General features: G+C 41.1%; 1 protein-coding gene across 10 annotated transcripts in view; it reads right to left on the reverse strand.

Annotated features, from left to right (window-relative positions):
• CDC42BPA (CDC42 binding protein kinase alpha) overlaps positions 1-21,400 on the reverse strand; it is a 182,946-nt gene that overhangs the window by 6,482 nt on the left and 155,064 nt on the right. For 8 of the 10 annotated variants that reach the window (XM_077176144.1, XM_077176143.1, XM_077176142.1 and 5 more), the window contains 7 exons: positions 21,289-21,351; positions 19,126-19,719; positions 16,525-16,622; positions 15,040-15,124; positions 13,433-13,556; positions 11,985-12,102; positions 593-710 (listed from right to left, as the gene is read on the reverse strand). In XM_077176144.1, the coding sequence (XP_077032259.1) occupies positions 593-710; positions 11,985-12,102; positions 13,433-13,556; positions 15,040-15,124; positions 16,525-16,622; positions 19,126-19,719; positions 21,289-21,351 (1,200 nt within the window). Of the gene's footprint in view, positions 1-592; positions 711-5,366; positions 5,553-5,805; positions 8,080-11,984; positions 12,103-13,432; positions 13,557-15,039; positions 15,125-16,524; positions 16,623-19,125; positions 19,720-21,288; positions 21,352-21,400 lie in introns of those variants that run through there. The other 2 variants (XM_077176146.1, XM_077176145.1) reach the window with 2 other exon arrangements.

The following is a 21,400-nucleotide window of genomic DNA, read 5'->3' on the forward strand; positions in this document are numbered from 1 at the left end:
GGTCTAATGTGGTTGTTTTTAATTAATGACAAATCACAGTCCAGCTGTCTCGGACTCTCTGGTCAGTCACAAGATTTTATTATCATTCCTTTCTATTCCTTTCAAGCCTTCTGATGAAATCCTTTCTTCTATTCTTTAGTATAGTTTTAATATATCATTTTCTTTTACTATAATATATATCATAAAATAATAAATCAGCCTTCTGAAACATGGAGTCAAGATTCTCGTCTCTTTTCTCGTCCTGGGACCCCTGTGAACACCACCACAATGGAGCTTGTGAACAATTTGTCACTGATTTAAAACACTTGAGCAGGAGCAAAACAGTCCCAGGGCTAAGAATGTAATTTGAATTCTAACATCAATTAAAAAAAACCTGACCAATTACGAGTGTGGGACTCTCAAAAGCACTACCTGCTTATTCACGTGCTCCTTTGAAAGCAAGACTAAAATGCTCTGCTGGCCCTTGGCAGCAACACAGTCAGCCATCACTTGGGAAAATCCTCATCCAGCGTGGAGAGAAGGAACTGCAGGCAGCCCTTTCCCTGCAACCCTTGTGCCCAGCCCCCAGAAGAAGAGAGCTCTGTTTGCTTACGTGCTGCCAAGCCGCTGCTGGCGCTCATGGAGCGTCCCGGCTCCGTGCGGGATTTGGTGATCGACGGGATGCTGACGGAGCCGCTGAACACCGTCCGGCTCTCCTGGGGCCGCAGGTTCTGAAACGCACACACACATCACACGGTCACTTATCCACCGCTGCCTCAACCGTGCAGTTCTGTCTTGTAAGGCCCCAAAACACAGGAAAGCCCCGACCTTACCAGAGCTGAGTATCTGGGCAGCAAGTCAGCAAAAATTGCAAAATAATATTCTGCAGTTTAGTGCAGAGACTGGCAGCACACGCAACGCGGCAGTCAAGTGCTGAATTACATGGACATATGCAGGGAACTGAAAGAATACATGGAATAATCCCAGAATTTCCCTGAAAGGATGGCTTGCAAGCCTAATTAAGCTGCTGTAGATATATTCAAGTCACACTGCATAAGGCCTTTTTTCTGAACACGAGCTTCCAAGGATCTAATTACAATTTCTCTTTGATGCCATCGTCTGTGCCATGATTGTGTAAGTTGATACAATATCCAGGTTAATCCCTAATGCTTGCAGAGTTATTAATAGATAGTGGATCAATCTGTATAGCAATTACTTATGAAATTCCAAAGGTGTTAACAGCATCCCTCCAAACCTACACTAGCTGAGCCAAAGTGAGAAGCAGCCTCCTGTTTCCAGCTTGCACAAAGAGGAGGACCAGAGCACATGCCACTGTTTTTCTACATATTTTAATTATTGCTCCTGTTTTGAATCCTGAGAGTTCTAGTGTGATTTTCTAAACTAATCAGTTACTGGACTGAAGTGGTCCTTTACAGAGGAGATAAACCATAACTTTCCTAGATACAGCAGTTTCCCAAACATAAGTTGTCTCTAAAAGAAGGTGAAAGAGTACTTTGAAGTGAGTTCTGGGAGATTTTATTTCTGCTTCTGTTAACCTACAGCTGACCTTAGGGGAGAAGACCTCTCAGATTACTTAGCCCCTCTCTCTGTGTATGAGCTGGCTTACCTGCCCATGTGTGTCATTTCAGCTCTGGCTAAATGTGAGACCTTGTCCTGCTCATCAATAGAGTGTGATTTGCACTATTAAGCCAATACCATTAACTGGGACTAGGTTCAGGGAATCTTCATAGATGCACAATGTGAAAGAAATGCAGGTAGCTCTAAGAATTACTTCCTTTACCCTCTACAGCCCCCCCTCTGCAGTAACTGTTTCTTCCTATTTGTATTTTATTATTTCCCCATCCTCACACTGAGAAGAGTAGCCATATATAAAACAATAGTTGCAAGTGCAGTGCTTCTTTAAACTAGGGCGTTAATGAAAATTTCAGATCAGAACAAAGACTCTACCCCACAAGGATATTCTCAGAGAACCTTGGTACTACCCATGTCTCTATCTGTATTTTAAAAAGGATAATTAAATTGAGGCTGTGTAAGAAACAGATTTTATACAGGTCAGACCTCATCAGATAAATTTTACCAACCTGCTGCCAAATCCAGTCTTACAATGATCCTTGGAATCATTGCTCTGACAGGCCCCTTTGATCTTCAGGCAACCCTTGGCTTTTCATTCTCCCAGGGTGCCAGAAATGGCTGATTTTTAATGTGCAGCAAATAAGAATTAAAATCTCTCATCTGTTCCCAGATCTCTGACAAACACCAGCAAAAGAGAATCAGAGACCTTACCAATGAAAAAGCTCTTTTTACTTCTCCCTTCTTCCACTGCTGCACCATGAGGATTTATACCTAAAGGCTTGAAACAGTCTCTTAAATTATTTGTGGGATACTATCGCTGTCTCTTGCTTAGCTTCCCCCCTTCTTTTTTGTTTTTTAATAACCAACCTACTTTGCAGTACAAAATACTGAGCTGCTGCATTTTTCCCATGTGACAAACTGAGATGCAGAGTTTGAGCATCCTGGCTGTACCTAAACCATGGAGGGTCGTTCCCCTGACCATACAGAGAGGAAGGGAGGGATGAGTTACTGCTGTGTTTTGAGAAAGAAAGGAAAGCCAAGTGCAGCACTGGCTTAGTACACTGGGGCTGCAAGGCTGGTATAAACCTACAGAGGTTCATTTTGCAAAGAGAACAATTCTGTTTAATGATAAGGTGATTAACCCTCCTTCACAGTGACTGAGCAGGCAACATTCAGGTACCAGGGGAAGGAGGGAATGCATGGGTGCACAAAAAAAGACTCATTTGTTTTAAGACTGTGCTCTAAAGATGATTATTTTTCATGCCCTCAGTTCGCAACGTCCATGTAATTCCTTGTAGGAAGTCTCTCCACAAGCAAATCTTTCATCGTTCTTTGTTCTAAAAATAAAATAAGCACATGCCAGGGCTGCTGGCATTTTAGACCAAACCTCCTGGAAGTGGTGTGCACATGATGCAGGAAGGGGATTCAAAGGAAAATAAAGAGCGGTTATTAGCGGTAGTTATAAAGCAGCACAAGGCAGCAGGTTAAAAACACAGAAAACAAAAGGAAACCTGAGCTTGCTTTAGAGAGACAAAAACCCCTCATTTTGAGCAACAATTCAAATCCTAGCAGGAAAATTCATCCCCACTGCTGGACCAGATGGAGAAAGATGAAAGAAGTGGGGGAAAAGCAGCAGCAGAGAAGCTGCTGCTGAGCACAGTGAATCACTGTGAAACAGGGTGAGAGGCCCAGATTATTTGGGTGCATCCCATTCCAGCTGGAGAGTGGAGCTGTGGGTGCAATCAGTGCCAGGGTTACAGAACCTCTGCTCCTGCTCCAGCTCCCTGGGGACCTTCTCCAGCACTGGGATGAGGGAGAGGCTCTGACTGGACAGGTACAGCACCCACAGTGACTGCTCCTGTTCCTCTGTCCATTGTGCTGCTTGGTCTTGCTTTGGGGTTTGTTTTGTTCTAAAGTAGTGCTCTGTTCATCACACTATAAAACTCAACTCTCCCATGAAATAACATGACAGACTCTACTTTAACAAGTCATTTGTCAACTCCCCTATGGATTCCACACTGTCCTGGTTCCAATATCCAATCCTACCTGGGACCATGGCACCCTTCTTACACTAACATCTCCAAACACAAAGGGAGGATGGATAGACATGAAACCAAACTCATAGCCTGGCTTTCCATACAGCTTCCAGCACCTCTACCCTCATGCCCCAAAGCAGACAAACACTTTTCCTCACACAAGACTAAACCTCTAGTGCTCTAAGGAGCTAACAAGGCAGGATCTTGACACTCCAGGTTGCCCACTTCACTTTTTTTCCCCTCCAGTTTATGCTAGGAGGCTGCAACATTAGGATGAAGGATGCTCCTAGAGAAAAAAATTGAGAGTTACTGTCTAAAGCACCAGGGGTCATTCCTTACTGATCCCAGGGAGACTACTCACATGAGAAAGGGAAGGTAGAGGGAGGGTCACAGTCCGGTGACACATCACTGCATGTTAAACACAGACAATTTTATAGCACAGTTGGATTAAAACAACCCTGTCACAACCAGAACTGAAATACAGCTTCAGTGACCCTATAATGACCCTCTAGGAGAGAAACAGCTTTCAATTCAACTTAACAGTATTTTTTTTGCATTTCAACAGAGCATTCCTCTCGTGTGTTAATGGCTGTGACAACTGGGACTCACAGCAGTGACACATGACCATGCATGTAACCAGTCAGAGCTCAGCTGTGCAAATTGGTTTTGGAGCCATAAGGAGAAGATTTATTTTCCTCCTGCATTTTTCAATTCAGTCAAGTGTTGGATGCAGATATGTTTCCAAAACCTTCCCAGTGACAGGGCTCCAGCAGGGCAGCCCAGAGGCACTGGAAGCAGCCTGGCAGTGAAGGTTTGCCAGAAACCAAGAGCAACGTTCCCATGACAGCAATGGGCATGGCCTGGACCCACATAAAAATCCTGAGCAAACAACAGCATCACACACATCTACCTACAGGTTATTCCTGATTTATCTGTCCCAGGCAGAGCTGCAGGCCCCAGCATGGTACACAGCTGTGATGCACTGCAGGTACCTGTGTGCCTGCTTCACTCTGGTTTGGATTTCTACAGGACACAGCAAACCCCAGGCAGGCAGACCTGGATGCACAATGCAAGAAAAAAAAGGGAAGACCACTTCCATCCCTCCAATCTACATTGCAACTGGAAGGATGCCTAAAGAACAGCATCCTACCTCAGTTTCTTCCTAAAACTACCAGGGTTAAGAGGATCTACATCAGCAAGTTGTCACCATCTTTAATTTTTATCCTGTTTCTACATGTTCTAATTTAACTTATTTACTTTAACCTAGAAACTGCCTGAGTCACTAGTTGTGTCTGTCCCTTTCCATCAGTGTCCAGTACAGTGCACAAATTCTCACATTCCACATGAATTCATCATAAACAAACAGCCTGAAAACTTGGTCCAACATAGACAGATCCAGAACCTCTTCCTAATTCAACCTGGTATGCAGCACTGTGACTGCTGGAGGATGAACACTGGGGAACAGAGTAGTTCTCATTCAAAATTCCCACATCCTTCCTGCTGATTAAAAATTTTATTCTCATAGAAAAAGGTTCAGCCCCAAACTCATCTTTTTTTTTCCTAAGGCCATGAAGTGTCTGTTTCTTGTCAGAGCTGTGGGAAGACCCCAGCTGATAGCAGAAAGTAAATTGTCTGGGACAAAAGGAAATGGAGGGGTGAAGGAACAGCTTACAAGGGGTTTTCTCCCACGTTAATAGCCAGGCAAAAGGAAAACCACACAGTGTTAGTAGAGTGAACACCTGACTCAGCCATTCATACCCTCAGAGTGACAAAGTCTGGAGTACCGAGGACAGAGCGTGGAGGCGGGGAAAATGCAGGGTGTATGGAATCGTAAGAGAGGAATTTTTCAGCTGAATTAACAGTCATGTGGTAGATGTGCTCAAAGTTGCTCGGAGAGGAGATCAGACGGGAGTGATGATGAGGGAATTGATAAGGGGAACGCTGCTATCAAAGACAACAGAGAGAGAAAGCAATGAAGGATGGTTGTACAGGTTACACCGGCACCAGCAGTTCCACAAGAGCAGTGAGACACAGAGCAGGGACAGCAGACAGCAAACCCTGCTGGCTGGCAGCACACAGGGGCTGACACTGCCACCCCCAGTGCTCTGAGCACCTTCCTGACACAGAGTCTGATGGGCTGCAGCCCTTGCTGTTGGCTAAAACATTAGAAACAAATAAAACTTTTAACTCATTGGGAATCGATTCTAATATTTATTATTTTTTGATATTTCAAAGAGCACCACAGTTGTAAAAGGTGCTTTACAGACAGTTGAGAAGTATCAGTTCCCTGCCTTGAGGAGCTTACAATCTAAAATAGACATAACACAAACAAAGGAAGGTGAACACAGGTGAGGTGGTGTGGGGAGAAGAAAAGATGAGCATACACAGCAGTTAGAGACTGTTAAGAGATTTCCTTCTGTTATTCATGCAATTTAGTGATTCCATTAAAATCATCACCCGTACAACAAACACAGAGTATTTCCAGCAGTGGGAGGAACAGTGTTTCCACAGGGTGGGGACACAGGCTGTGTGGGAAGGTGAAGGGGTTAGTGTCAGACCACTGGGACAAGTCTCTCTGCTGACAGGTGACCAAGGCCCATGTCCTGCTCTGTGGCACTCACATTCTCTGAGCAGAGAGAGACATAATTCTCTCTCACAGGATTTTTCCTGGAGAAGCACAGAGAGAAGAAAACAATTCTTATCTCTACTTGCTGCTCCTGTTGTTTTTGCACATGTGGAATGTGTTAGGGAGATTGTGATTTGTCAATTGGATTCTGCTGAGGATTGTTTTGATTTCTTGGCCAATTGGCTCAAAGCTGTGTCCTGGCTGTCTGGAGACAGTCACGAGTTTTCTTTAGCATGTATCTTTTGTATATAGTATAGTATCTCTTTAATATAGTATAGTATAATGTGATATAATATAGTTTTAATAAAGCAATTGTTCAGCTTTCTGAATCAATGGAGTCAGATGCCAATCATTCCCAGAGTTGGAGTCACCCTGTTTTTACTACACTGCTCCACACTGGCTCAATCCTGACAGTGCCAAGGGGAGCCAGCACTGCCATCCCTGCAGAGGATCAGGCCCTTCCTCAGCACATGAAGTGTGAAAACATTGGGAAATTCAAATGTTTGTAATAGGTCAGCTGAGCAGTGTGCTCCCACAGGGTGATGTAAAGAAGGAGAGGGGAGAAATAACCCTGCAAACTGAACAGGAACACTTTCTAATTCATCTCTATGGAATGTGCTGACCCAAGTGCTCGTATCATTGAAAGCCATCTAAATCCAGATTTAATGGAAGAGATTTTCAAGGCTTGGTTTCCCTCCCTGTGCCGTCTGCACATGCTCAGTCAGCCTGCAGTGGGCTGGTTTCCTATGGATACCAGTAAATCACAACACCTTTTCTCCTTTCTAACTTCTAAGTTCCTCTTCCCCTCGTCCAACTGATTTCATCTCCTTAAAACAGGTATTTCTGAGTAATATTAGAAATGTTAAGACTTAAAATATAAAATATGGTAAAAATATAGCTTACCCCTCCACTAAACCTAAGGCACTACTTTTTGTATGTGGAACGTATTAAAGTCTGGAAGAACATTAAGTCACATCCCAATACATATTATATCAAACATTATTGTTACTGTTCTCTTCATTTCAGCTGGTAAAATCCAACTTTTTTTTTTTTTTAAACACATGGTTATGATGAGGCTTTGCCTGTTAACCAAAACATCAATTACCACATTATGGCATATAAGACATAATATACATTAAATTGTTCTTAGTAACTTTAGCAGCATCTAAATATCAGTACAAGAAGCCACCATTCCAAAATGGTCCAGGACAGCAGACTTTGCTGAGTTCTCTGCAGAGAACTGGTAGCAAAGCCAGCTACATTCCTAAAAGCCAATAAGGGAGATATGGCAGTGTCTAAAACCACAAGCTAAAAAGCAGAGGGTAGGCCAGCTGCAGATCATGGAAATACTTAGCCAGCATTCATGAATGTGAGAAAGCCACGATATGGCAACATTTTAAAAATGATACTCCATGGAACTTTCTCCATAGACTCCACCATTAGATGCATGCATGGGGTTCCCATTTTCTTTAAAGAATACCAAATATAGATAAGTATTCATTTACTTTAAAAGTTTCTCAATTGAAACAAGCAAAGCTTCACACATCATCTAGAATGGAAGTAGAATGGCTCATGTATAATGAGGTCAAACTGAAGCATAATGTTCAAATATAATGGCAGTCAAGACCAGCTTTTGTATATAAAAATACTTAGGCATGCAGAATATGAAAGCAAAATCAATCCTGTACATCTGATGTACACAGAGAGGTGGTCTGTGCTGCAGTAAGTGCAGTTCCAGATTTCAGATCTTCACTACAAAGGAGCATCCACGATAAAGTGGCTTCAAGGGACAAGAGGGCAGAAGGGAGGCCAGACTGTACGGCCAGGTTAATTGGTGACAGGCTGCTAGGGAAGAAAAACATGTAAACAAATAAGTTTGGGGATACACTAACAGGAACCATTCCAAATTGTACAAAACAAGACAATGACCCAGATCCACAGCAATAAAACACAAATATGTACTGATTACTGCTCTGCTAATAGGAAACAACAGCTTCTGGTTTCTGGTGTGTTGCAGCCCACAGATTTGTGTGCCAAAGCCAGACCATGAGTGCTCACCATGAAGGAAAGAAGGATGCAGATTTACAGTTGCCTGAAACCCCCTAAATCTGATGTCCCTCTGAGCCTTGGCCATGGTTCTGCCCAAACTCCAGGGCTCTACTGAAGTCAAGGGTTGTCTGTTCATGGAAAGAACAATGTGGGACTAGGCCAACAGACTGCAACTTCCACAAACACATCAGAGTGTCTGGTGCATACCAAGAAAACTGGAAAACACTGCAAAACAACACACAGAGAAAGCATCTTTCTCCCCCATGTGGCTGCACCAGCAAGGGCAAACAAACAGGTGAATATGTACACAAACAGGCACCTGATTCAACACAACAAATAGTGCAAAAGGGTTTGAACACTCCCTCTATTCCAGTTACAACACAAATTAAACTCTCTGCAGCTGGTCTTTTAAAAGACACCATTAAGACAGTGGTGGGCAGAGAGCAAGCAGGCTCTGCATCCACCAGGCCAGGCTTAGAGTAGCACAAGTGCAGGTCCCCTGCTGCCCACAGACACAGCCCAGCCACCCATCAAGGGCCATCACTACCAATCCTAACTCTGCTTCTCTCAGTTCTTGGCATATCCCCTAAAAAAGGCAGTGAGGCTGAAGTGGTTAGTTTTTTTCTGATTCACACTGCATCTATGAAGTGAATATGTGTATATTAATGAATAAATTTAAACACATACATATACCTAAAACTGTCATTTGCTTTATAAAGTTCACCCATGTGTGCTAGATAAAAGCTGGGCTGAGCTGGCTATTTAGCTTGTGACAATCTCATTCAACACAGAGATTAAAATATCTATTCTCTATTAAAACCTATTTCTACCTAAGGACCCTTTTGCCCATACAGCACTATATTGACTTCTGTGAAAGCTCAATGCTGGGTGAAACATTTCTATTGGTAGATCCAGCCAAATGTGAAGGTGCTCAAATAAAGCAGAAGAAACTGCAAATGAAAAGTCCCACTCCACTCTCTCATGCACTTTCTGCATTCCAGTACTCCATTAAAAAAAAAAAAAGTTGTACTACCTAAAATAGCTGGAGGAAGAGAATTTGAGAAGACTGAGTATTAGCCTTGCACTGCTTGCTACCCCCAGCCTCAGCCCCAAAAATGCATTTTACCATTCACTTCCACAAACAAGAACAGGCATTCCCAAAGTAAAGTGCTGCAAACTTTCCCAAAGTTTGTTAAAAATAAATACTTTCTCTTCTGAACCACACTAATCTATTAAAAAATACAGAGGACATGTTCCAGCTGCAGACTCAAGACACACACTCAGCAGCACAGAAACCCCCCAGTTTTCCACCTTTTGGGAATAAGGTATGAAACTGGTGAAATAATTCCATGTCCTGGAAAAGGAACCACCATACAGATAAACTGTACACAGGGTTGGATGATTATTCTTTACCTTGTGTACTGATTCTCCAGGAAACACCCTTTGTCTCCATGCCCTTTTCTCATTCTAAATTTCCTTCCAGTAAAACATTAGACTCTATACATAACCTCAAATGCCCACACAACTCCTTTTCTTCTATTTCTGTGCCTGAGAAACAAAGTTCTTAGTCTGGAATGGATTAAATGGAAACTCAGTCCAGGCAAATACCTTACAGGAAGCTGTTGGAAAAGAAAAAGCTGCCTGGACTGAAGTTGCTCTTGACAGAACCTTTATTTCCTAATTTCAAGTTACATTTTCAAATTCACACACTTTCAAGTCCCGTGCTTGATGCAATTCTGTACCAATTAAGTGAAGAATACAAATACAACATGACATTGCAAGGAACTGATGGAAAAATACACAACAAATTTGCTTTGTCTTGCAGCAACATCTCCCAGCATTAAGACTGATACTTACTTGCAAAAAAGGAGGTTTTAATAATAACTTTTTAAAAAGAAGCTGCAGCAGTGGAACAAGTGCAGGAATCAACATTGTACACATTTTTTAATTCTTCTCATCACTTTTAAGTGTGGGAAGTGACCCATGAATTATTTTCAAAGCATCATATTGATTTGCAATAGCACAGTACCAGTCCTAACCTGAAACAGGACCTGTGAGCTAACACAAGGCAAGTGCAATTAGAAAGGGTTCAAAGCTGAAAGCCATTGAGAGATGACATTGTTGAAGAAATTATGTAAAATCCCCTTCTATAGATAGAATCATTCTTTGTTTTACATTTGTCAGATGTGGGGCTTGATTAAGAGTCCCTGCAGCTTTTGAGTGCCATGAACTTTCAAATACTGATGGTGTGACACAGGAATACTTCTGCTCTACCTATAGAGGTAGCAGATTATTTTCTCTGCTTGAGAAGAGCCACAAATATTTTAAAGAACTTACCAGAGATGGAGAAATGAAGAAAGGCTTTGATCTACATCCTGCCCTGAAGCAAATGATCATTCTCTGTCTAACATGAGACACATGCAATCCTGTATCCAGGTGAGACACACCTGCCAACATCTCTTGGATTTGTCATGTGTTTTCTAGAAACAGTTCCTTCATTATGTGTTCATTTATAAAAATACACACAATACAGTACTGGTTTTTTCTCATTACACCAAATATATTTGTTATTGAGAGGCTTCTCAGAGTGTGTCTAATACAAGCTTTAAAATAAATCAAAGTGCAGACTTTACTGTCAAGTTCAACATAAAAGTACCATTTCCTTCCAAAGTGAGGTAAAATGAGCATCCAAAGACCTAAGATTAGGCTCCTAAACTCATGCAACTGCATGTTGAGCTTTATTTTCCAGTCTTATTTTTGTTTCCTTTGCACTTTTCAGCATCTACTTCCTGTTTTCTGCACAAACTCCAAGTAGTACCAATGATAATAATTTTAGACAGCAGTTCTGTGCTAATGCCTGAGTCTTATGCTGGAACAAATTTCATCTGTTTTTATCATAACATCTCATCTTTCTTACAGTGCTAATTAGCATCTTCTGAATCACATCTGTGTCATTGTGGATGTACTTAGAAAACAATACAGAACACATAAAGACACAAAAGATGCTCAAGGTAGCTTGAAGCAAGCAGCACAGTACTTTCTTATGAGCAAGTATTAATTAGTCTTTAGCTCATCACAGATTTCAGCAACTTCCAAGTGATTACTTCCTACATGAGATCTTATGGAAATGAACATGTGCTATTGCACATTTTCTTTTTCCATTTTTCAACTTAAAAGCTTCGTTTTTATGCAAGAAGTTCTGTTTCACTGAGACTACTTAATTTGGAGAGAACAGGAAAGATAGCACTTGGCATGGGAAGAAATTTGAGCAGTACACATCATTGAATTGCTACAGGAAAACAGGCTGTGAAGAAATAGGCAAAGTTGGTGCTAAAGATGGGAGGAGAAAAAAGGAATTGAACTCCAGTTCACCGAGAAGGGAATTTCTCTTTCCATACCCACAAAGAGCACAAATCATGTAAATTTTGCACCTTCATACGGGTCATAAAAATTATCATCAACACTGTGAGGCCAACCTGGCATTAGGCACTCCACCTCCTCCTCCTCTACTCAGTGCTTGTCATGCTCCTTGCTTAAATTTCATTACATACAGCAGAGCATTTTTACTCCATTCCCCTCGTTACACTGTTCCTGATAGGAAATACGCCACTGATTACACATTAAAATTGCACTTGTTTTTCTCTCACTTATTTGCAGCCTCTGCAGCAGTCAGTCACTCTCACATGTCCTTTTGTACTTACCATTGGGAGGTCTTTGAGAATCTGTATGCCATCTCCTGGACCCATATGTGCTATGTGGTTAAAATTAGTTGGGTTAGAAATTAACTTATTTCTCATTTCTGGATCACGTAGCATCTCCCTGGAAGAGAAGATACTTTGTTTAGGTATTTCCTTTGAGGTGAGGATGGGCATTTATAAAACATGTACAGCTTTGATTATCAGCTATTTTCAAATGGAAATTACCCAGTCTTTTCCAACCTAAACAACTCCATGAGTCTATGACTATTTAACCATGTTAACAGTGATAAATCCCTGCTGTCATACCGGTGTGGAGAAGGTTCCAGCTTGAAGAGAAGGCAAGGGGCCAGGATAAAAGAATGTTGTTTGCCGCTTAACAGCCCATGCCCAGTAGTTACTAACATTCACAGAATAAGCTGATAAAAAGCTCTGTAAGATGAGTAAAAGCCAAACTTACTTGTGATATATTACAAAGTGGAGATGAAAATGATGTATAAAGTACGAAAATTAAATTAAAATAATACTGCAGTACCTTTCTCAGTCTGGTCAGAATTAAAAGCTCTTCAAAATGGCAAGGATGCATTTCAGAACTCAGAATAAATAAAATTTTGAAGAGACCAAATGTCAATCAACTCAGAAAAGGCAAGAACAAGAAATGGAATTTTATCTTCACTGCATACAGTTGTTACAGTTGTTACTTAGAGCCAAAAAGACAAACTGGGAGCCAACCAATGGCGCAAGATGCTGGAAATTAGGAAAGTGAAATACTCAGCTCTTGGAGTGTGGCTTAGCACAGTAGCAGGTCACTTCTAGTGAGTGACAGCAAATGGTCAATAACATCCTCTGCAAACACTGCCCATAGTGCAGACCTGTTTTTGTTGCCTTTTAGGAAAGTATTTGTAACCTGCTGAACACTCCCATTAGAAATACACCCTGCAGTCCTGTGTCCCCTGAAGAGGTGAGTTTTGTGAGCTTTATAGAAACTCTATGTAGTTAAATCTATAAATCAAAGAAACAGATGTCCTGGAATACTGCTGAGAGGAAAGTCTCCATCAGAAAGAAAAGCAGAACCAGAGTCTGAGAGCAACTGATCCATATGCATAGTTAGCAAAGTCATCTCCTTTTGCAAAGTGTTTATTGGAGAGCTTTATATACACATAGGGTATGTGCACACCTATGCACCTGCATACAGTAAGTGGAGGCATGCATTCCAAATTACAGCTGCTTCACACAATTCATCTGAACTAATTGTGCATCCAGTGCAAATCCATATCCAAACTGGTATTGACACAAGTTAAACACTGAGGATTAACAGGGCAGAGAAGAGACAGGAACACCTGAATGGCCATTCCAGAAAGCCACACAAAGAATGAAGCACGACCCTGGCATCAGTCAGTGTCCATCAGGGCCTACAGGCATGGACAGAGGACAAGTACAGGTGGAATACAGACCTCCTCTGCTGCATCCTCTCCTCCTCAGGCACGCGGAAGGAGTAGCGCCGCTTGTTGTTGATGTTCCGCACCATCTGCTTCCGGCTGTTGTCTGACGTCTCAGGCACCACCAGCTCATCCCCCTCTGAAACCAGCACAAAAATGGGGATGCAGTTCCTTAGCTACTAATGGAATTTGAGTTTCAACACTCTACCTCTGCTCTGCTAGTGCTGGACAGCACCCCTTTCCCACCAAACCTGAATAAACATTCTTTGGTTTATGGGTTTCCTTGGCCACTATCTACTTCCCTGTATGTAGCAACAGACTTAACCCTTCACACAGGAGCTGCCACCACCTCTGTCCTCAAAACACCACTGATGTGTTCTTTGAAATAAACATTTTGGTGGGTAGGAAGGGAACCTGAGTTTTGTCTCAAAATTCCCACTGAAAATCACTAGAACAGGCTTGTTCTGCCGACTGTCTGGAAACTGAATGCAAGATTCTCTTTCATTCGTTCCCTGCTCCAAAGAGAACACTGCTTTTGAAATGTTTGGACATCAATGTATTTTGATGCAACTGTGGGAAAAAGGAAGATTTTTTTCCATGTGTGTACATCTGACCAAGGGATCTTTATTAAAGACATGAAAAGGAAAACAGTGATTATCACACAACAGCTGTGTGACTTTGAATGAACGTTGCAACTGTTCTGTCCTGTTTTCTATTTATGGAGACTAAAGTGACACTTAATAAGCTCACTGCTCACTGACAAAACAGTTTTGTATGGAACTCAAATCTCTTCTTTCCTTAAGATCAACTCTAATGTTCAGTCTTTATTAGACTTGAAAATTCTCTAGACATACTTCCAGCATATTTCTCCTCTCCACCACTGTCATTCCTTTCGTCCTAATTTGCTGGCAATTGAAATAAGCACTGAGACAGTGCCAGCAGCAGTACATTTTCCTAGAGTGTTTATTTCCACTGTTTTCAGAAAGTTGTTAACAAAAATTTATAGCTTTTGGTTGTTGAAACAGACCATGTTTCAACACCTAAGAGGTTAAACAAAAGTTTTAGGAAATTCGTCAGGAGCATGCTTATGAAAGGGGCTCTAAAAAGTAAAAAAAAAAAAAAAAAGTCAGAAAGACTCGTAACAAAAATAGATTTTTAAAGCTAAAATTGTGGCACACAGTCATAGCTGGCCCTAATAATAAGTTACAAATACATTGTATTACTTTAAAAAGCTTGGGAAACATTTGTTAAACACAGTATTAAAGGTTAAATATAGTATTGATTTTAATCTGGGGCTGCCAAAATGACTACTGAAGTTTTTAATTGTGCAGGCTTTTTTAGGCAGTGTTCTGGCAGGTGATCCCACATTTGGAGGGAGCATCCAGTCATTCTAGTTTCTAGTTCCAGTCTTCATTCAAGTCTTTATTGAATATTCAAAAGGCAAAAGAAGTTCACAGAAGAGACAGCATTGCAATCACTGTGGAATCCATAAGCTTTGGCTTCTTCCCAAGTTAACAAGCACACAGACATTTAAGAGATTCCTTTATGAAATGCACAGATGCAGACAAATGCTCTTTCTAAACAAAAATGTGAAAGATGAAAATTGGCTTCTCCTTACTTACCTGCCATTTTGTTTTTGAAATATATTAATCTGACTGTCTCCAGGCCTAAAAGGTTTAGTGATCCTTCTGTATTCAAGGGTCGTACCTGAAACAAGGAAAAACAGTGCTTGTAACACTCTCAAGAGTAACAATTCCAAGTCATTAAAGCCACAAAGAAGAGTTCAAAAGAATTTTAAACTCTTTTTTTTTTTTGAGAATGAGTACAGAGGGGGTTGCTTAAAATTCCACTTCAAGAAACAGGCTTAACACCATTCCTCCCAGCATTTAAATGGACAGTTGTGTTACAAGTCTACTTCATATATCAACTCAATTTTTCCATTAGATGTACAAAGCAATGAGCTGAGCTTTTACTTTGTGTTAGCACCATGTCACAATAATGCTCTGCAGCTTGATAAGAGCACACACAGACTGCTAAAACCTACTGGTATTTGTGATTTCCAACATAAAAGTGAAAGAGGCATTCCACACTCTGTAAATTGTGTAGAAACAGACACTTCATAATAAATGGCTATTTTTGAGACTCCTAAGTGTAGTAATTTTGTTTGCTGAAAGTAGCTTCCATTAAAAGGGAAGTCTTGAGCCAAATATTAATCAAAGTATTAAATCACATTCTACTGTGTAGGGAAAAAAAATGCTCCAACTGCTTAATAACTCAAAGTTTAGACACCAGAAAGAACTTCCCCATAAAAGTCCAGATTGGTCTCTCTTCAAGATGGTTAATAGCTGAGCACTTTGATCTTTGCATTACGTATCCTCACAGCACTGCCTGAATATCCTGGTTTGCATCTGGCACGGAGAAATTGATACTCAGAAACTGAATGACCAACACAAGACCACAGGGGCAATGTCCTGCAGCTCTGTCTCATTGGAATGCCAGTAAAGGAATTGTGTTGACCCTGATACAAAGCTGAAGTCAGTCTAAACCACAAGGAAAAAAATTGACTTTTCTCTTTTCTTTCCAAATACAGCTGAGCAAACACCTTCTAAATACCAAGGAAGTGTCAAGTTTTCAGAAACATCTTCCTTTTGATAAGAGAGCCAAACTGACATCATCTTGTTGTTGGTGTTTCTACTTCCTGAAACAAAATGTTCTAACCCTGTCTGTCTACCATATGTTCAGGAGCAGTAGGAGATAGATTTTTGAATGCCTGTGTAATTATCTTGACATCCACCATCCTTTGGTAATAATCACAATCAGTCCCATTGAAGCCATATGTAATTAATGCCAATTAATTCCTCTCATTATTACAACAATATCAGGAAATCTAACATAGCCATATGCTCCAGATTGACCATTCATCTAAAACAGAGCAACCACATGAAAAACACATCTTCTATCTTCTATTTCCAGCAAAAATGCATTCATTTCTTTGCAGTAGCTCTTCTTTTAATTCAATTATGTTCCCACAAGCAGTTTTAATGATGCCTTCTAAAGCAGTACTGAGTCTGACATACTCCTTGGCCCACACTGAAATGGGAAGTTACCTTTTTGAGAGGAATAGTCTGAATCCACTCCATGGAGTTCACGTCGAAGACATCAATTGCATTTTCACTGTACACAGAGAGGTATGGTGCATTGTAACCTGGGAGGGAATGATGAGGCATTGTGTCAACTGCTTTTGGACACGGCCCAAAATAGACAATTTCTTACAGTTCAACCATATTTATTTAAGAAAATAAAACCAGTGCTCCACAATCCAACAACAAGCTTTGAAAAATGTGCTTTAACTCAACAATGACCAAGAAATTTATTCTGAAGGCAAACCAGCACCACCCAAAAACTTACAACCTCCATGACTTTTAACTTTGCTGAAAACCTACTTTCTGAACTCTAAAACATTATGGTTTACTCTGCCAAATCCTGATGTATTTCAAAGGTTTTTTTCCTCCTAAAAGCCCCATTTTTAATAAGAGCTCACATATTGTAAATGATGTGGTAGGAAAATACTCTGCTCTATTTAATAACTGCCAGTTGAATGAACTGAGCTCTGAATCTTTGGACTATGCACTAAATGAGCATCACTTGGAACTAAGCACCATGACACAGTCATAAAAGTCATGTTTCCTTAACTTTAATTCTCTCTTCTCATTTTCTGGATTGTAAAGAGAAATCTTCTGCTACTTATCTGGCACATTTCCCCAGGATGAAATTTGTTTCACTGGGAACACTTCTAAAGGAGAATTCAGTATTTCCACGTCGGCAACAAGACTTCCACAGTCTGCCAAGACTAACAACTGCATCCAAGCTGTGTTTAAATGTAACAGCTCTTGCTATAAAATACACCTCCATTCTGAGTTGGAAATCATCATCATCAAATCACTTCATTTAGGGCAATCAAAAAGCTGTCACCAATAACAATGGCAAGTGTAGATGAACTATGTGTGAAAAATACACATTTTTCAATCTATCACATAACCTTCTGTTTTGATTAATTCATTGTCTGAGTCCACTGTTAATAATCAATTGTGTAAAATTGCTTGAAATCTAGAATTGGAAAACACCCTGTAAATGTTGCTCCCTCCATACTCAGAAAGGCCGTCATTCAAACAAGGTGAAATACTCCTCCCCTTTACAGTGTGACTGGACTGCTGCCACAGTGAGGTAAAAAGGCAGACTATTCTAAAAATCAACATAGAATTGGGCTTCTTCACTACTCTGAGTGCAGATTTGGCTAATCTTTATCTACATTCAGAAAGACTTTAAAAAGATAAACATTCAGGTTTGTTTTTTTTTTTTCCCTTAAAACTGTCACAGAGATAAAGACCCAGCTTTGAAATAAGGTGCAATAAATGTTTAACAGAACTTGGTGGAAATGAAAATCTTGAAAAATTACAGTATTTTTCCTTAAGGTTATGAAATATATTTTTTATATTGCCTCCTATGCATTGTATTTTGGAAGGGGAGAGAGAAACAGGAGGGCAACTTAGTGACTTTTTGAAAAAGGAGAGAGGAGATGAAAAAGAAGGTTGTTGACAAAACCTGCTGAGGAAGAAAGAACGAACAAATAAAGAAAGAAAAGACAAAACAGACTAGTAAGTAGGAACAAACACCATTAGAGAAAAGCAAGTCAAACTACCAGATCCTAATGACTCTCAGCATGAAGAAAGCTGGAACCAAAGTACAATCTCATTCCAAGACTTTAAATAACAACAGTCCAGCATTGGTGGTAGCAAATACATAAAGCTCCCATTAGCCTCTGTTGAACCTGAAATTTTGGCTGTTTTAAGAGTTAGAAATCCTGACTCATGATTCCTCTTTGTGTTCCAGCAAGCAGAGGTCAGTGCCAGAGTTGTTGGAACTATCATAAATGAGGATTAAACCCTCTTCTCGGAGTCTCTGTGGTCATGATGACCCCGAGATGTGTCAGAGTCTCTTTTCCCAGCCCAGCAGCCGAAGGAGGAGTCAGGATTCTTCTGTTCTGGTTCTCAAGGGTGTTTATTTGCTGTTATCTATAATATTCTTTCTCTGACTCGCCGAGGTGTCTGGCAGGTCGGGTTGAGGCACACTGACCGCCTCAGAGGCAATGTTATCTTTCATACTAAAAACTACGTGTACATTATTTACAATAATTTCCCAATACCTATAACCTATGTTAGACAGTGTGCTCCTACTCTAAACCAATCCAAAAGTGCCAACATCACCCAGAAGATGGAGCCTAAGAAGAAGAAAGAAGGACAAGGCACACCCAAATCCCTCCATCTTGGCTTCTGAACCCCCATTCTAAAAACTCAAAATTCTACTTTTCTATCTTGTTAACAAACTAACTATCATTCTACTTAAACTTTCATGGCTTGTGAATCCTCATATAAAGGTTGGTAATTGTTTTTTCCAAGGGCTAAAATCAAAGGCACAGGTGTTTTTGACACGGTGCCAAGGCCTCTGAGCCCCCTGTCAGAGTCTCGAGTCCTCCAGGGCAGCCAGAGGAATTTCCTGGGGTCTGATACCTCCAACTAGATTAAAAATGGTGAGAGGGGCTGAGAGCATTCATTAACCTGTCAGGTAATTAGCCCAGAACTCCACCTCCCCTGGATATCAATACAAGCAGAGATCACTTCAGACACACATGCACAGAGAGCACAACTCACAGCAAGAAGATGGAGTTGCGGGCCACATCAACTCTTGCTGCCTGGATCTTCGGCCCTGGCAGTCGACGTAAACCCCGACGCTGCTAAAACACAGCAGGTATTCTTTAGTTGAGATCTCGACTGCGCAGATGGCATCAGTTGGCTGCTGTGAGATAAATGAGAGCGTGTGGTCGTCCGGGTGGAGCAGGCTGTACGGGCTGCCCTCCCCATGGAGGGGGTACTTGAGGAAACCTGACTGGTAGCCCACACAGAGACGGTCGCTGAAGATGGACATCCACTGGACGTTCCCCTGCACCTGGATCTCCTTGATCTTTTTGTGGCGCGTCTTGCTCTGATTGAGTTCGTAACAGAGCACCTGCCTCTTCATGGCCACGCACAGGCAGGTGAGGGCCCCGTGGCGCACGTGCCCAGAAACGATGGCCTGGCAGCCTTTGGTCTCTGCCAGCTTATAGAAGTCAGTCTCCCTTCCATCCAGGGCGGCCATGGGGAAGAGCCGCACGTGGCGGTTCCGTCCTGAGATTACGGCGATGAGCTGCTCGCTCGGGATGAGCTCGATCTGATGGACCTTCTTATTGTCACCAACACGGATAATCTCTGAAAGAAAAATCAAAACAAGCCCCCTGTCACGGACATGTTTTATGAAAAATCCTTTCATTAGGACCTTTTCTCCTGAGAAGCTGAGAAGCCTCAGAAAGAAAATGTAAACAATGATTATCTGCTGCTGTGGAATGCAACAGGTGCATCTGTGATTGGTCTCATGTGGTTGTTTTTAATTAATGGCCAAAGTCCAGCTGTCTTGGAGTCTCAGGTCAGTCACAAGATTTTATTATCATTCCTTTTCTTTCTTTTCTAGCTCTCTGATGTCTCCTTTCTCTTTTCTTTTAGTATAGTCTTAATATATAATTTTCTTTTAATATAATATATATCATCAAATAATAAATCAGCATTCTGAAACATGGAGTCAAGATTCTCATCTCTTCCCTCACCCTGGGACCCCTGCGAACACCACCACAGCCCCCCTGTGTAATGGTGAAGTGTGAATTGATTATAACGTGTATTTGTAAAGATGAACAAGGAAAGAAATCCAAGTGTGGATGCCATGGGACAGAGAGAGATAAACAGCAAGCGTTTCTCACAGCGGTTTGTGAGAATTTTTAGGGAGTTGTAAGGATGTGATAACTTGTTAAGTATAAACAATCTGCAGGTAGTGTTTTTCTACTTCACCTTTCTGTTCTTCTCAAGGACAGGGTATGAGGAAGGTGTTTTTGTTAGTTAGCCAATCAAACAGAATCTATCATATCACTCTATAAAACCCTGTGGTTCTCTTGAATAAAGCCTTCTTCGCTCTTTCTACAATCCTGCCTCCTGACTGTTCCTGTGCCATCCTCGGCGCAACAGTGACGCCCAAGAAATCGCCTTTATTGCTTCCCTGCAGTATTAAAAAGTACAGAATCAAAACTAGTGTTTTAATAACACCAGATGTGCAAATTCTGGATAAACCTTTGGCTCTTCCTCATCAGAAATGGGAGGAGCAGATCTGATGCACTAACAAGTGTATTATTTCAGCATTCATTTCCGAAAGAGTTTATAGCCAAAAACTACTGAATGAAGGAAAAGCCTCAGAGCTGAAACATACAATTAAACATGTCATTTGTTGAATTAACTTGGGCAATCTGTTAGCACATCTTGCAGTACTACACAGAAGTTTTTACTTTCAGTACCAAGGAGGAGGTTACACAAAGGATTAAGCCATGATTCTTGCTGAGGTGCACAGCAGGAAATTCAAATGAGGGAGGTTTCTGCTGAATATAAAAAGGAAGCATTTCACTGTGAGAGTTATTGGCAACAGGCAGTCCAGAGAGATCATGGAACCTGTGTCCTTGGGGATTTTCAACACACAACTGGATAAAGCCCGAGCAACTTGGTCTGAAATCAGTATTGAGACAGTTGGGGGAAAATGGGGGAAAAAACTTCAACTGCATTCCAAAACCTTGATATTGGAAAGGATACCCAAACCAGAGAGCACACAGAACAGCTTTTGGTCTCTCATGGAGCTGTCCAGCTGATAATGTAGTAAATAATGAAAAATGAAACCAGAAGATACTGAATAAGCAAAAGATGATTTAGTATTAGGGGAATTATTACCAGTTCCTAGTTTCTTACCATCTTTGGTGACATGCACAACAAACAACCCTTCTTCATTCCCCAGAGCTATTCTTTCATGGTCTGTGACATTAAGGAAAAAAAGGAAAAGGTTATTTTTCTTTGGAAGTAC

Source organism: Agelaius phoeniceus, chromosome 3 (genome assembly GCF_051311805.1).
Source record: "Agelaius phoeniceus isolate bAgePho1 chromosome 3, bAgePho1.hap1, whole genome shotgun sequence".
Taxonomy (NCBI): Eukaryota; Metazoa; Chordata; class Aves; order Passeriformes; family Icteridae; genus Agelaius; species Agelaius phoeniceus.